Genomic DNA, 17715 nt, shown 5'->3' with positions numbered 1-17715 from the left:
AGCTCCAAGCCCATTTCCTCAGTGATGTTTTGGGAACTGGACAGCGACTGTAAATCATTTAGCCCGGCACCTGGTATGCAGCAGGCATTTAAGTTTTGTTTTGAACCTCAGCTATGCCTAGCATTACACACAAACATCATCATATACAATGGAAGAAAATCTGTGTAACGAGACTTCATCACAACGATCTCTGTTGAATCTTCGGGTCAATACAAATAAAGTGTAAGTTCTTGATTCCATGACATAGTATTTCAAATACAATGGAAAGCTGAGTGAATTTCTCACTTTTAGATAAATTGAACTATGATATGAACTGGTAAATAGAGATGACAAGTAATGAAATATCCATATTAAGAACAGTTTCAGCTATGAAGGAATTTAATGCTCCTACTAAATTATTAGACATAAGGCAATTCCTGAACTGAAGTATTTATTGGAAAACCTAGCTCTCTCGGCCTTCAAATTTTGATTTGGTCAAGAAATCAAAACATATCAGAGCATTTCTCCAAGCATCACAGGAACAAAATCAATTTCAGTTCAGGAAACTTCTAAAAGAGCAAAGCATCCAGAGACAGACTCCACAAACTGTGAGAAACAGCGTCACTCTGAGTAAGTGGACCTGACCACTCGTCCTGTCCTCCCGGAGGTCCTCAATCCCTGTCTCCATGGAGCCTGCCTTTCTGTGCAGCCACTCCTGCTTCAGGACAAAGGAGGATTTTCCTCATTCACAGAAACTTCCAATACACACAAGTGAATGAAAAGAGTCTTACGCTAATTTGCACCATAGACATTAACCTAGGATACTGCACATATCAGACAGTATTTAACTCCATTTTGATTTGATTTCTAAAATCCAACAATATTGGACCATAGTTTGCTGACACCACAGTGTCTATTTACTCTGTCCCCAGTCTGCTCGCAGGAAAAGCATCCTACTGTACTTAGAAATGGAAGCAACTTTTAAAATGGAACCGAGTCCTCTTATATGATCCGCTTAAAACATTACCCTGTTTACAAAGAGAAATTAAATCAGAAAATCTATATTCACTCTAAAATAATGTATCGTTTGTCTTTTCAAAGCAGGGAACTAAGCAGAGGAAGACACGGAACTAAACTCCTGGATTTAAACGCAGCCTCACCACCTACTAACCCCATGACTTCAGCCAAATTTCTTTGACCTCTCTGGGTTTTCTAATTTATTGTAGGAGAGAGAGATTTCTGAAGAAATTTCCCATTTTTTACAAATTTCTCCCCCAATCCTTCCACTCAGGAAATCATGTAATAACAACGTCTGTATCGGGAGTTTTGTTTGAGAAATAAGAAGTATAAAAATTATGGGTAACTTGAAAGTAAAAGTAAACAAAGTGTTGGTATTGGGTAATCATTAAAAAAAACACACACACACAACAACTTTTACGTCACTCAAGATGGCAATAAGAGGTTGTCCATCTCTGAAATTACCACCTCAACACTGCAGCATGGACTGACTGGGGCCCCAGCTTGGATGGAAAGGCCCCTGCCTGGTTACTGAAAGATATTAGGGTCTCTGGTTTCTACTCCTTTGCCAGTTGAGGCAGTTAACGTTGTTAATAATAATAATAACAATAGTTAGCATTTATTATTTATCAAGTACCAGGCACACTTTCCACGTACTAAGTCATTTAATCCTCACAACTCTATGAAGTGGATACTACTGCTGTCCGTATTTTATCATTTCAGAAACTGAAGTCGTCCACAGTTAAACATGAGTAGCAGAGCACAGGAATTCCCATGCAGGCGGACCAGCTCCACAGCTGAGCCCTGACCCACCGGTGATTCCACTCACACCCTTACACAGAAACCACCCATGTCCTCGTGCCTCTGCTCTGATCACCAAGAGGGGGGCATTCAACCCCTGAGATGTCGATACCTCACCTCCACTGACTCTCTGTGGCTGCCTTGCCAGCAGGGAAGCAAAAGGCTCTGTTAAGAAAGCAAGGGAGAACATACAAAACTCTTCACGAGGTGCAACGGAGCCTAAGAAATATGTAGAATAGTTAATATTACGAGTCCTCACAGGGTCACTATAAGGACTAAATGTGCTAACGTGTCCCGAGCTACCAACAGTCTCAGACACACAACAGCTCAATACATGTCCACTATTACGCCATTTTGATGAATCACCTAATGCTTCCCTTTCCTTCATACGCAGCATGAGACGAGGAAGAAATGCGCAGGCATTATTTGCATTCTTTAGTATTTATCATAGGATATACTCTGGATTATTATTCTAAAACAAAACCCTGACTAAACCATGTATACATTATAGGAATCAAGAATACAGCACCTTCCTTGTTTACAGAGTTCTAATAGACTACTATAAATAGCATGAAACGCTGTCTCATATTTTTAAAGCAATTTAAATGCCAAGAGTATTACCATATCTTACATATCTTGGTTATCTAAATACCTTTGTATTATAGAAACTACCTAACATGTTATTGCTGTTCATTCAATCATCTGAAATAAAAAATGAGACCACGAAACAGATCTAAATTACCAAAATTAAACACATTACCTTGTTTGGCTTCCTTCTACTTACATAAGTAGGGCAAAACTAAAAAGGAGAGAAAGTTAAGATAAATTGCTCCTGGATACTTAGTCCAGATTCCCCAGAATTAGAATCTAAGGGACCTGGACAACTGTCATCATTGGTCACGAAAAGCTTTGCTGTAATTGCAAAAATCCAGGTGACTACAAAATTGCTAGTAAGAATGACTACAGGTATGCCTACATAAGTTATACCTTCAATCTTCACTATGTAGGGCTAGGAAAGACTGTGTGGGGAACAAATAAAATACTCACTTACAGAATTTGTTAAATTTATTATGAACTATTTATCTAGATAATAAGACTGTGCTGAAGTATTAATCTTTGTCAAGTGCTTCATAAAGGATTTGCAGTCTTGTGATGTACAGACCAGCATTAACTTCTTGTACTGATGAGACAACTGCAGCTTTAAGGTGTCAGAAGTTTCCACACCCAGTATTTGGGGCAGAAACCCAAGTTCTGACTTACAATTCCATGCCCTTTCCACTGCACCACACTTTTTTATGTAACTTGGCCAGCATTTTCCTAAGTATGTTCCATGGATACTAAGGGGAAAAAAATGAAGTCAAACAAATTGAGAAAGGACATCTTCTCTATCTGCCTCCTGGGCAGTCAGTTACACTGTACGCTATTCACACTATAAAACCCTGTAATCATAAAACTTCTTTACCTTTGTCTAACTCAGTAGTTCCCAAACGTATTTAACCAAAAATCCCTCTATTCTACTAACACCTATTAACGTCACGCAGAACACACTTTGGGAAATATTACTACAGGCTAAAGTATTATGTTGAGTACTCAGTGTCACAGATATTCAGCCTACGGAGACTATTCCACATCCCACTGCTACATAAATTAAATCAGCCCACTGAAGATAAGCATCCAGCTTAGTGCATGGCACATCGCAGGCACTCGATGGAATAATGCAGAACTACATGAACTAAAAGGTTTACGGAGGGGATAGCCCCGTGGCCGAGTGGTTAAGTTCGCGCGCTCCGCTGCAGGCGGCCCAGTGTTTCGTTGGTTCCAATCCTGGGCGCGGACATGGCACTGCTCATCGAACCACACTGAGGCAGCGTCCCACATGCCACAACTAGAAGGACCCACAACGAAGAATATACAACTATGTACCGGGGGGCTTTGGGGAGAAAAAGGATCTAAAGGATTTAAAGGATTTAAAAAAAAAAAAAAAAAAAAAGGTTTACGGAAGTCCTGTCTCCTGACAGCACTGTTATCAAGGCGGGAACACTCACCAAGCACCAACTGTAAAGCACGGCGCTGAGATAAATAATGGAGCTACAAGGTAATGATTCCTACCCTTGTCGATCAGCAGGTGGGGATTAACTATCTTGCAAGTCAACCTGTGGTGAGCGCTAGAATAAACAAAATACCACTGAAACACAGAGGCAGAAGAATAACTGGATTTACAACAGAGCTTCTCCTGTGACTGCTGTCAGACGGGGCAGGATGAATTCAGTTTACAACTACACTATGCACAGCTCAGAATGTCTATCTCTAGGACGGGAAAAAGGATCACGATCTCTCTGCAGCCTTCCCTATCCCTCTGCAGAAAGGACTGCTCCCATTAGGAATGCAGTCAAATACTACGAGAGTCACGGCAAGGAGACTCAGGAGCCAGCCTGAACGAGCCTCATTGGCCAAAAGAACAAGCTGAGCGTCTATAACAGCAACCGGCTGAGACACATCAAGTGTCTCGAAAGCCAAGAGTTCACAATGATAATTAAACACAAACAACAGTGCTGACCTTCGGGGGATGCTGGACGACGGCCACATTACTGCGTCAACTTGTAGAAACAGAAAGAATCAAGAAGAATAAAGCATGACGCTACTGGCACGAACAGAGCACACGCCACTTTCCTATAGGAGCCCTGGCAGGGGGGACCTATTCTAGCCTCCACGGGATCAGGAAAGGTGTCCCTGAGGCGAAGAGATGAGCTTTGAGTTTTAAGGACCGACTTGAATTAGTTTAAAAAAAAAAAAAAAAAAAAAGAGCAGAAGTGGGCATCCCAAGCAGTAAGGTGAAAGACGGCATGGGGAGACTTCAAAACATTGTATTTGTTGGAGGAATGGAGTTGGTGAGAGAAAGTTGAAGGCTAGATGAGGCTAGAAAGTTAACTGAAATTAGGTCAGAAAAATCCTTCAAGGTCTTGTGAAGAAACTTGGAGCTTATATCATATGCGAGAGGAAGTCTTTGAAGAGTGTCATTAAATAGGTAAGTGACAAGGTCAAATCTTTCTTTAAGATAAATCACTCTGGTGGCTGTGAAGAGAAAATATTTAACTAGAACAAGAATGAAGAAACACTGATGGGAGATCAGAGCAAATGTGAGAAATATTTAGGAGATAAAAGCAACAGAATGGTGCCTAGAAGAACAAATTTAGAACTTTATGTGAGTTCCCACAGAGCTTTAAAGAGAATTCTACTGTAGCACTTATAGTATAATAGTTATATTTTTGCATCGAGGTCCCTCCATGATGCAGAGTTCTTTTAAGATAAGTACTCAGTGCCTGATACATAGTACGTCCATCATAAATGTTATTTAAATGTAGATGGGCATAAATTCTACCACGATATTATTTTTTGTAGAGAGAGAGTCTTGGTAATAAAAGTCTTTAATCTTAAAAGTCAAACTATCCTGGTAAAACTAAATGTACTGAATTTTGCCTATATGAAGTCAATGGAATGAGGCTTTACCTAGCAATTTTCCCTAGTTTTCTACCAGTAAATAAATATAAACCACATAACCAAGTGCTACAGTGGCCATAAAGCAGTAATTAAAAATATATCCTGCTGTCTACCATTATAAGGTCGGAGAAATAAGACTTCACCCTCTGATTCCCCAAAGCTCTAAAAGAGTTAAATTTTAGTAAGACCACCTTACTTTCTCTTTAAATCCTGTCTTCTACCTGTTTAGAGCTGTGTACCAACACAGTCCTCCACAAATCAGGTAAACCAGAACTCTTTACCTGTAACCTTAATCCCATCACAAAGGGTGGGGGGGAAGACATCAAAAACAGAAAGCAAACTAAAGCAAGACTCCACTTCAAATGACCAGCTATAACATATCCTAATAAGGATATTGATTTTGGACAAAAATTCGAATGGGAAATTTTTAGTTTGTATACCTTCTCCAGCATTTTATTCTTGTGACTCAATCCTTGGTACTGAATTAGCTTTTATGTGAATAAACTCTAAGGGCCATTTGGCAAAGAGCAATTTAGCTTCTAAGTTGCTCTGTTAAACACATTTATAAATATCATTCTTTGTGGAACGATAAACATACAGCAGGTTAACCCCAGGTTCAGACCCTCTCTGGCCTTTTCAAAGCTGGTACATTTGCCTAATTTTAGGCTGCCAATGGCGACCTACCAACTTATTTCACCACTATGTCTGTTACCATGGCAAAGGATGAACTGACCTCAAGATATTTGGAATAGAACTGGCAAACACTGTATCCTTGACTGACATTTCTATTTTGAATCTACTCATTGGAAAATGAAAAAGGTTAGAGCCTAGTTTTCCAGCATGTCATAAAATATTTTTCTCCCCAGCTCCCAACAGGTATAAGAAGTGTTACTCACTAAGGAACTTCACCTCCATTCAAAGGACATTGTTCTTTGGATCTCCTCGCACCTACGTAAACAACTACTTTAATTTTTAGGCGCTGTACCTGGCAACTGCGGTAGGCAAATGAATGCTCCTTTTAATGGAACAACTATTCCATTTAACCAAAAAAAGAAAAAAAAAGTCATAAGCAAATAAGTAAGGAAACTGCAGCATTTCAAAGAAGTGTACTATGTGGAAATTCCTAATTCTGACGTACCACAGTATTCACAAAATAATAACAAAAACCTCCTGTTACCAAATATTCAACTTGTAAAGAGGACAAGTATAAGACAGATACTAAGCATTTGGGTGTTAATGTATGCACATGTCTGAACACGGTGAATAGATGCCTCAAACACTTTAAAAATACAGAATTTTCTACTGGTAGTGTTTCTGTGAACCCAGTACCCTTATACTCAGGAGTACTGAATACAGGCCCCCTTGGAGCCTGTCAACATCACTGTGTAGCAGCCCAGAAGGATACTGCTGGGGCACAGTGCAAGGTATTTTTTTCTATTTTGCATTTTCTTTACCCATGGTAGTGGAATCTGTTATCTCAATTAAGTACAGATACTTCTCATTCAAAAGTGAAATTCTATAACTCATGGTACAGTTGATAAGATCTCTAGACTACATTAAAAAAAACCCAAAAAACAAAAAATAAGACCTTGCTGAGTTCCCTTATCTGTCAGTGTCTCAGTTTCCTCATCTGTAAAATAAAGATACTAGAAAGGTTAATTTCTAAGGTAGCTTTCCTGCTCTCCATTTCTGATTCCTAAAAGATGTTAGATTGCAGCACAAGGCAGCCTCCAACAGTGATGGCTTCAGGCAGAGAGAGAAAGAGACAGAGAAAGAGAGAGAGACAGAGAGAGATACAGAGAGCAAGAGAGAGAGAGAGAAAGACAGAGACGAGACACAGAGAGACAAGAGACAGAGACAGAGACAGAGACAGAGAGAAATAGAGAAAGAAAGAAAAGGGCTTCTGAAGCATTGAAAGAGCTGCAGTAAAATCAGTTCATCGGGGTCCTTGACTTTTTCCCAGGGAGAAACCCCTTTGAGCCATCCCTCTGGTTTTGCTTTGGAGCAATGTAATTAATATGCCTACAATTCTACTAACTGATTAAACAATAAATGGAGATAAGGCCACAGAAGTGAAAATTCACAGCAAAGGAGGACAGATAAATCAGTGTCATAGATGAAAGTCATAATTAATAGACAATAACCACCATGGATCAGGAAAACATCAGAAAACAGTCATTTCTATTCCATTTGCAGTTAAAGAACTTTTGGAAGGAATCAAAATTAGAAGAAAGTTTGGTCATTTAAAGAAAAATACCCAGAAAATTCACCAAACAGTATAGTGCATTCTGCAAAATTACCATGTAAAATTAGGTGGTGTTAAACTTAAGAAACTATATCTGTCCTTCTATTTATTTATTCTATTCACTTTTTACTGCATCATTTGTTTTGTTCCTTTCTAAAACACCTCTCTGTACCAAGAAAAAAAGTACTTCAAATGATCCCAGATAAGGAATGACATATGCTGAGGAAAAAACTCTTGGTGCTAGAAATTAAAGCAAAGGAAAAGGGAGACAGCAATTAAATGCAAGTATAGAATTCTCAAAAATACAGAAGAAACTTGACCACTTCTAATGGTGTTTTTCTATTTTAACAGATACACAGATATTCAATTTAAAAGAACTATTAACTAAAACCTTTAATTATCCAAATATATTATTAATAACAACACTTCATATTTAGCAAAAGAGAACAGAAGAAAAAGCAGAGGAACTGCTATTTAGCAGTATTTATTGAACACCTACTACACACTAACAATGCACTAGTGTTTACATATGTTCTCTCATTTAATCGTCATAGCAACCGTCAAAGGATTCTCATCCCAATACTGTAGATAAACTGAAGAAAGTTAAGAAACTCACTCAAGCTTAGTAAATAAAAACAGTCAGCTAACCTAAGACCATTCAGGAAAGTTAAATATGTCCTCCAATACATAATCAGCATTGCACATAATTAGCCCCAAATACAAAATCCTATAGCATCAAAGAGATGAATGGTTGTTCAATATCCTGTAGCAATTATAGAAAAAATACATTCTCATACATTTGATTCAATAAGAGTTTGAATTTTTAGACCTTCACACTTCAACTCACGTGCTAAAATTTTATGACTTACTTTCGTATGCAATATTGTTTGGTCCTAATAGAAACAATTGGTATTTTTAGATACAGTCAAGAATTTATCAAAAAGTAGGTATGACAACCCTCCACACCTAGAACATTGAGAAATGTACATTGTGGTTTAACTTACATAAACTTTTTTAAAGGGAAAGAATGTTATTATTATCTATGATAATTAAGACACTAAACCTCATAACAGCTTAAAGAACCCAAATATCTATGTAGTATTTAATAGGAACTGGAAGCAGAAAATTGTGCTTAATTCTACACAAACTTATTCCTTAACATTTCATACAGGAGAAGCTATGAGATCAACAATGTAAACTTCTAAGAACATGAAGACAACATTAAGGACCGCCATCTTCTTGTACTCAGTTCAATACTGATGGTGTAGAATACAGCTACACAGAAGGAAAGAGCTACACATCTCCACGCGGAATCCACCAAAACCAACGACATGTTTAGTTATGCTTCTGCAGAGAAAACAGTGTCCCACAAATATTCATGCCTGCCCAGAACCTTGGAATGTTACCTCATTTGGAAATGCATCTTTGCAGATGTAGTCAGTTAAGAATCTCAAGATGAGATCATCTGGGATTTAGGGTGGAACCTAAACCCAGCGGCTGGTGTCCTCACTCGAAGAAGAGAGAATAGAGAACCAGAGTGCAGGAGGCCACGTGAAGACGGAGCAGAGACTGGAATATCTACAAGCCAAGGCCCAAGGCGAGCGCCCGGGGCGGTTTCTCCCTCAGGGCCTCCCCACAGAAGGAAGCAAGCCTGCCGGCTCTCTGACTTGGGACTCCCGGCCTCCTAACTGGGGACAAAATACATTTCTGTCGTTCTAAGCCGCCCAGTTTGCGGTCGTTTGTTACGAAAGCCCTAGGAAATGATACAACTTCTCACGTCTGGATACAACCGCTGAGTTAATCCATTTCACTATCACAGTAAAGCAAACCACAACAATACACATGCAAGCACTCTGAAAAATAAATGCTGTTTAAATGTGTGGTGGCACTGTAACAACATCATCATCATCATCGCTACTGTGTTAAATCAACACATTATATATAATACTAATCACATTTTTTTTAAAGGTGTATACCTCCCCCAATACTCTCACATCAGGAGTCATCTTACAAAAAAACAACTCTCAACTTACACAAATGAATTTTATAAAAGTTTCTCCAGTCCGTTTTTCAAAGCAACTTGAGTACAGAAGCCAGAGCGGCCTGCGATCAGCAGCCCCGAGCCTTGGCTGGACCACCAGCTCGAGGCTCCGATCCAGCCACGGGATCCACAGCATCAGCTTTCCCATCCACAAAGCACAAGCCCAGCAGGACTGACCATCTCTCGAGTCAACTGTCTGGACTACTGCACACACGGTGTCCTTCTTCCTCGTAAATAAAACTAAAACTCAAATTATTTACGCTGGAGATACCCAAACTGCAGAGAGGGTGAGGGTGGAAAATTAAAAATTTCATGACCAAAACAGGGGAGAAAAAATTAAGTGAAAAGGTAAATATTTCAGCAACTAAACTAACCAATCGATTTCTACCAGCAGAAGTCTTTTTGGCAGATAAGCAACATGAAAAGGAAGGGGCGGAAAACATGACCAGTGACTGAAGCAGCAAGCTGAGCTTTACAAATTACACTTAGTCATGACTTGGCTGCACGAGTGTCAGGAGACAAACAGCAACCAGCACTCGCTGTTCCAAGAGCGGATGTTAGAGTCTGAGGCTTTAGGTTTCTCCCTAACAAGTAAGAACGTTTTCAGCCTCACGGGAATTTGCAGAATCCACGAAACAAAGCACTGTGATAAGTCTGAGGGGCAATTCCTCTGACAAGTGTGGGGAATACAAAGTAACAATAATAGAAATAACTCTCACTGAAGGTTCCCCCTGTGTGAAGCCCTTCGCTAACACTTTACATATATCATCCATTAACCTTCAAACACATACAAAAGACAGTCTTCATATACACGAAGAAAGGGAAATTCAGAGCAGGTAAGCAACTTGTCCAAAATCACACAGGATTTCAAGAACAAGCCTTCAAATCCCTGCTTTCTACTCCGAAACCTGTGTCCTCGCTCGCCGCTCACACAGCCCGCCTCGAGAGGCGTCCGCCCTCAAAGGCAGCGGCTGGGACTGCATGGGGGCAGGAAGGTCTGCAGGGCTGGCCACACTCTTCTCAATCTGAGTCCCGTTCTACAAGCAGACCACGAACAGCACTGAGCACAAACAGGTGCTCAGTTTGTAAAAACTCATCAAGCTGAACGCTCGTAACCTGAGTGGCTGTCTGAGTACGTGTTACACCTCAGTAGGATCAATGCACACACATACAGACAGGGCCTCTCGGCAGAAGGCAGGACTCTCCGACACACTAACCAACTCAAAGGTCACGGGGGAAGCGACTCCAAGGGCCAGGGCCCCATGCCGGTCGGTGGCTGTCTCTTTTTCCCCGTTCCTGACATACTTCGGTGCTGTCTCACTCTCTTCTTCGCCCACAACTTTCTCCGCGTTGTGGTAACACACCTAGAGGCTGCTCCAGACTTTCATCCTCTAGCTCCTCGAAGAAAGAAGCAAGAGAGTCTTTCCTATCGGCTCCAGTTAAAAAAAAAAGTTTGTAGAAAGACAATTGGATTGTCAGATAAACCTGGACCAATCACGGTGGCCAAGGCAATGAGGTGCCATCCGCCTCCTCGGCCAGACAGCAGGAGGAGCATGTGCAGCAGAGCCGCAGATGCGGAAGAAACTGCTGAGCACCAAAGGCACTCTAACTTCTCATCTATTGGACTCCACGTTATACGATACATTACGATTATTATTCTGAGCGAAACTTCCTATTTATTGAACAATTCATAAACCACTTTAAAAAAGCTCTTTAAAAACCATATTTAAAGTTGATTTACTTCCACAAAACCCTGTGAGGCACACAGGGGAAGCATCACCATCCTGTTTACAGAAGAAGGAACAGGCTCAGAGAGATGAAGTAATGCGTTCAACAATACAAGTTGGTAAACGTCACAAAATCAGACACAAGCGTGCTTTCAACCACACCTTACTCTAAGGCACAGTAGTTCAAAATTACAGGAAAGATTAAGCGGTACGTATGAGAGCACAGTTCAAGAAAAAAAAAAAACTTAAAAGAGAAAATGGAATAAGCCCCTTTGTCTGGGGCTCAGTATTTCTATTTTGGTAGATCTTAATCTTCTTTCTACTACTGGAACCATCCAGAGCAAACAGGACTGTCTGGGAAACCACACCCCAGCAGAAGGCACTTCTTGTGTATCACTTAGAATGCTCGCAGCTGCAAGGAAACAAAACTCAACTCCAAGTGACTGAAAGAATAAAGGGGTTTATTATCTCCTACAGTAAGAAGTTCCAAAGTAGGACATTTCCAGAACTAATTAATTCCATAACTCACAAAGTCCCGAAAAACTCAGGTTCTTCCCATCTTTCAGCTGTGCCATCCTCCGCCTGCTGGGAACCTCCCCTCCGGGAGCAAGTTCACAAGAGCTTCAGGCGTCAGGGCCGCTCCCACCAACAGCCAGAGACAGGAAAGAGACCCTCCACCTTATTTCATTCATTCACCTACATTAAGTTACTTAATATATGGAAAGCCCTTAGAAAATGCCTGGCACATAATAAATGTCATATACCTTTTGTTATTATTATTACCATTTTTAAATCATTAAACATTTATTTGTAAAGATTTTTTTCTATTTTAACAGATGCGTTTTTTAATTAATTTTCTATTGGGGTGACCTTGGTTTATAACATTACATGAATTTCAGGTGTACCTCATTATAGTTTGATTTCTGTATAGATTAGATTATGTTCACCACCCAAAATCTAACTGCCATCCATCACTGTACACATGTGGCCTTTTACTCCTTCTCCCCTCACCTTTCCACAGCCCCGCCTCCGCCCGCCCAGGCTTCCCCTCTGGTAACCACCAATCTATTCTGTGTCTATGCGTTTGTTTGTTGTTGTTGTTGTTATCTTCCGTGAGTGAAATCATAGTCTCCCTCTGACTTATTTTGCTTAGCATTAACACCCTCAAGGTCCATCCATTTTGTCCCAAATGGCAAGGTTTCATCTTTTTTTGGCTGAGTAGTATTCCCTTGTGTATACCACATCTTCTTTGTCCATTCATCCACTGATGAGCACCTGGGTTGCTTCCACGTCTTGCCTACTGTGAATAATGCTGTAATGAACGTAGGGGTGCATATATCTTTTTGAATCAGTGTTTTCATTCTTTGGATAAATATACAGAAGTGAAATAGTTAGGTCACACAGTAGTTCCAGTCCTAATTTTTTGAGAAATCTCCATACTGTTTTCCTTAGTGGCTGAACCAGTTTGCATTCCCACCAGCAGTGTACGACAGGTTTCCTTTTCTCCACATCCTCTCCAACACTTGTAATTTCTTGTCTTTTTAATAATAGCCATGCTGACAGGTGTGAGGTGATGTCTCATTATAGTTCTGATTGGCATTTCTCCAATAGTTAGTGATGGTGAGCATCTTTTCATGTGCCCGTTGGCCATCTGTATATCTTCTTCGGAAAAACGTCTGGTCAGATCTGCTGCTCATTTTTTAACTGGCTTGTTTTGTTGTTCTCGAGTTGCCTGAGTTCTGTTGTTATTGTTGGGTCTCTTTTTAAGAGATGGAAGACTTTCCAGAAACCTTCATGCCTCATCAGCCAGAAGTGGAACACATGCCCCTTTCTAAGCCAACTGCCAGCAAGGGAAACAGAATTCCCCAACCGCCTGAGACTAATCAGGATTCACCCCTCTGAGACTTTAAATACATGCTCCCTGGAGGATAATGAACTCCCCGACAATGTAGAGGTTCCTCCACAGTTCAGGGTAGGAAACCCACTGTGTTCCATCCTCCGGACATCCCTTATCCCCACAGCACTAAAAGGACCGTAGTTTGGAGGCGGCTCAGGGTGTGCTCCACCACACAGAGAAAGTATTCTGCGGAAAAATAAGCAACTCTAGGAAAGGGGGGAAGGAAAAAGGCAGACAGACACATCTGACAGTGCTCTGGTCTTGGGATTCAGTCAACTCTGAGGTAAGCTCCACCCATTTGCATGGTTTAGCTTGAAAGCCAATAAATGTCCCCTGTTTTGCTACAGGCAGTGTGAGTTGGATTTGTATTACCTGCAAAAGAATCCTGCCTGATAAGGGTATAAAATCAATTTGCATAAATCAGTAGCATTTCTATATTCTAATAACGAACTAACAGAAAAAGAACTCAAAAACACAATACCATTCACAATCACAACAAAAACAATAAAATACCTCGGGGTAAATTTAACTAAGGAAGTGAAGGACCTATATAATGAAAATTATAAGGCCTTTCTGAGAGAATTGGATGACGACATAAGGAGACGGAAAGACATTCCATGTACATGGATTGGAAGAATAAACATAGTTAAAATGTCCGTTCTACCTAAAGCAATCTACAGATTCAATGCTATCCCAATCAGAATCCCAATGGCATTCTTTACAGAATTAGAACAAAGAATCCTAAAATTCATATGGGGCAACAAAAGACCCCAAATTGCTAAAGCAATCCTGAGAAAAAAGAACAAAACGGGAGGCATCACAATCCCTGACTTCAAAACATACTACAAAGCTACAGTAATCAAAACAGCACAGTACTGGTACCAAAAAAGGTGCATACATCAATGGAACAGAATTGAAAGCCCAGAAATAAAACCACACATCTATGGACAGCTAATCTTCGACAAAGGAGCTGAGGGCCTACAATGGAGAAAAGAAAGTCTTTTCAACAAATGGTGCTGGGAAAACTGGAAAGCCATATGTAAAAGAATGAAAATTGACCATTCTTTTTCACCATTCACCAAAATAAACTGAAAATGGATCAAAGACCTAAAGGTGAGACCTGAAACCATAAGGCTTCTAGAAGAAAACGTAGGCAGTACACTCTTTGACATCAGTATTAAAAGGATCTTTTCGGACACCACGTCTTTTCAGACAAGGGAAACAATAGAAAGAATAAACAAATGGGATTTCATCAGACTAAAGAGCTTCTTCAAGGCAAGGGAAAACAGGATTGAAACAAAAAAAACAACCCACTAACTGGGAATAAATATTTGCAAGTAATACATCCATCAAAGGCTTAATATCCATAATATATAAGGAACTCTCACAACTCAACAACAAAAAATCAAACAACCCGATCAAAAAATGGGCTGGAGACATGAACAGACATTTCTCCAAAGAAGATATACGGATGGCCAATAGGCACATGAAAAGATGCTCATCATCGCTGATCATCAGGGAAATGCAAATCAAAACTACACTAAGATATCACCTTACACCTGTTAGAATGACAAAAATATCTAAATCTAACAGTAACAAATGTTGGAGAGGTTGTGGAGAGAATGGAACCCTCATACACTGCTGGTGGGAATGCAAACTAGTGCAGCCACTATGGAAAACAGTATGGAGATTCCTCAAAAAATTAAAAATAGAACTACCATACGACCCAGCCATCCCACTACTGGGTATCTATCCAAAGAGCTTGAAGTCAGCAATTCCAAAAGTCCTATGCACCCCAATGTTCATTGCAGCATTATTTACAATAGCCAAGACATGGAAGCAACCTAAGTGCCCATCAACAGACGAATGGATAAAGATGTGGTACATATATACAATGGAATACTACTCAGCTGCAAAACAGAACAAAATCATCCCATTTGCAACAACATGGATGGACCTTGAGGGAATTACGTTAAGTGAAATAAGCCAATTAGAGAAGGACAATCTCTGTATCACTCCACTCATATGAGGAATTTAAAAATGTGGACAAAGAGGACAGATTAGTGGCTACCAGGGGAAAGGTGGGGTGGGGGATGGGCACAAAGGGTGAAGTGGTGCACCTACAACACGAATGACAAACATTAATGTACAACTGAAATCACACAAGATTGTAACCTATCATTAACTCAATTAAAAAAAAAAAAGAATCTTGCCTGATACACGAAGGAAAATCTTAAACGTGACTAACAGCACAGGTTGTTGGAGTTGAAAAGAGAAACTTCATACTTAACCATCTGTGCAACCTTGGGCAAGTTACCACTCTGGAATGCCGTACATATGTACTTAGTAACACACACACACACACACGCACAACCTTGGGCAAGTTACCACTCTGGAATGCCATACACATGTACTTAGTAACACACACACACACACACACACGCACAACCTTGGGCAAGTTACCATTCTGGAATGCCGTACATATGTACTTAGTAACACACACACACACACACGCACAAATGAATTTTACTAAAAAGGTAGAGAATTTAAAGTTCCCAACTTAAGAGCTGACAGCAGTTATCCGTCAAGTTCATGCTACTCAGGCTAGTGTCTCATTTAAGTTACTAAATGAATCCCACTGCTGGCTCATATTTAGAAGCCATTAAACACACTCATTCAAGTTTTCTTGCTGGATATTGACTCCATAAAGATGAGGACCAATGTCTTGATGTATATCCTCGTTTTATAAGCTAAGTCCACTATTTTAACTCTTTCCATACAGGGTTGCTAGTGCCTCTCTTCCCTTTAAAATTTGGGGGTTATCTCTGGGCCACCCTTCTCTTACAGATTCATCTCCTGAAAATACAACCTCCTTCTCTCATAACTTGACCTGCATATTTGTAACAGAATCGTATGGGTCATTATCATTTTTTGAAAGAATACTTAGTGTGTCACTTAACTTTGAACCCATATAACTTCAGGGCCCTATTTAGGATGCCTTCCAAAAGATATACGATCCCCTTTCCTCAGGAACAAGAAACTAGAAATAGGAAAGCAGAGTACCGTACTATAAAAAAACATTCAACAGCTCAATATTAACCAGAAATTGTTCTGGTTTCTCCCTTTACCATTCTTGAGGAATTAATTGTTCTTCAGAATTAATGACTGAAAATTACTTTGTTTCAATAGGAACGTTCAAATTATTCATGACTACGGATGGCTAAAATAGTACAAAATAAAATTTAAAATTAGATATTAAAGGACTTTAAAAATCCCAAAATAAACCATGAAGAGAATAATTTATTAAAAGGTACGTGGTATTTAATTAGGCCTTCTACACACATTTTAATACTTTAAAACAATGTGTTTTATTTATTTTCTTCCGGAAATTTAACATCTGATATTAGAGGTCACGTTCATAATAGTCCACAAATCAAGTAATCGTCTTCGGGGCTAGCGAGTACTCAGTACTCAAAACAAAAATATGAAAATATCAACATTTTTAGTAGGAAGGGTGAATCTAAAGTGAGTTACCGAAGGTGAATGTTTCTTGCTTTTTATTTATAGTGACACCTCCTAGTATAAGATGGATACTACTGAATAATGGTCACAAAACCAAAGAATGTTAAAATATTAAAGTTTTTAAGTCATCTAATTCAGGAAGACTTCACCCGGGGTTCAAATCAGATGTGAAGTTTTGTGTGCTTGCACATTATATGTACTTTTCTGGAACTAAGATCCTAGAAATTTGGAAATTTCACTACAGTTTCAAAGGGATGCATGATTAAAGAGACTGAGAACCATTATCTAGTTAATGTAGAGCAGTGACGAGACTCAAAGAAATGAAATTATTTGCCCGTGGTCAAATAATCAGCAAGTATCAGCTTCAGAACTCAAGCTTTCTTTTCGCTGAAACACAAACACCTCTAAAAAGACTTTTTCAATAAACATACTTAAGAAAAAACAAATATGTATGAGCCAAGAGCAGCGAAGGGAACCCTCAGGCTGACGATAAAAGAAAACACCAAGATGGCAGCAGATGAGAGCGTGAGCTGAGAACAACCCACGCAGGATGGAGCAGAAGACAGAGTTCTAGGAGGGTCGTTCCCAAGAAAGAAAACAGCAACGGACAGAAAACCCGACTGTGCCTGACTACAGCAAAAGGAGTTGTACAGTTCTGTGAGAGGCTTCGGAGAATGAGAAAACCAAGCAAAAGGAAAAAGGCAAGCTGCACAGACAGAACAATTACCACAGTGCGTTACATGACGCAGCTCTAAAGAGCGCACACACAAACATAAACTCTGAACGCTGGTTTACCCAAAATTTGCAGTCACTGGGAGGATGGGGGAGGAGCCCAGGGGGAGCTCATTAAAAAGCTAACTTGTTCTCATAGAGTCAGAAATCAACAAGTAACATCTACAATAAAATAGTCAAAAAAAGGAAAGGTAGGTATGTTTAAAAACATAAAGTAAATGCCACAAAAATACCAAACAGTGTTATTCATCAGGGC

At 39.8% G+C, this 17715-nt stretch overlaps 1 protein-coding gene across 18 annotated transcripts in view; it reads right to left on the bottom strand.

Moving 5' to 3' along the window:
* PHTF2 (putative homeodomain transcription factor 2) overlaps positions 1 to 17715 on the bottom strand; it is a 119597-nt gene that overhangs the window by 71616 nt on the left and 30266 nt on the right. For 9 of the 18 annotated variants that reach the window (XR_011502271.1, XR_011502274.1, XR_011502273.1 and 6 more), the window contains exon 1: positions 9574 to 9744. The exons of the other annotated variants lie outside the window; for them this stretch is intronic. Coding sequence is in view for 4 of the 9 variants with exons in the window: in XM_070505980.1 (XP_070362081.1) it covers positions 9574 to 9729 (156 nt within the window). In the remaining 5 variants the exon portion in view is untranslated. Of the gene's footprint in view, positions 1 to 9573; positions 9745 to 17715 lie in introns of those variants that run through there. 18 annotated transcript variants of the gene reach the window in all.

The sequence above is a fragment of the Equus asinus genome, chromosome 1, assembly GCF_041296235.1.
Source record: "Equus asinus isolate D_3611 breed Donkey chromosome 1, EquAss-T2T_v2, whole genome shotgun sequence".
Lineage (NCBI taxonomy): Eukaryota > Metazoa > Chordata > Mammalia > Perissodactyla > Equidae > Equus > Equus asinus.
This window is presented reverse-complemented; position numbering and strand designations above follow the sequence as displayed.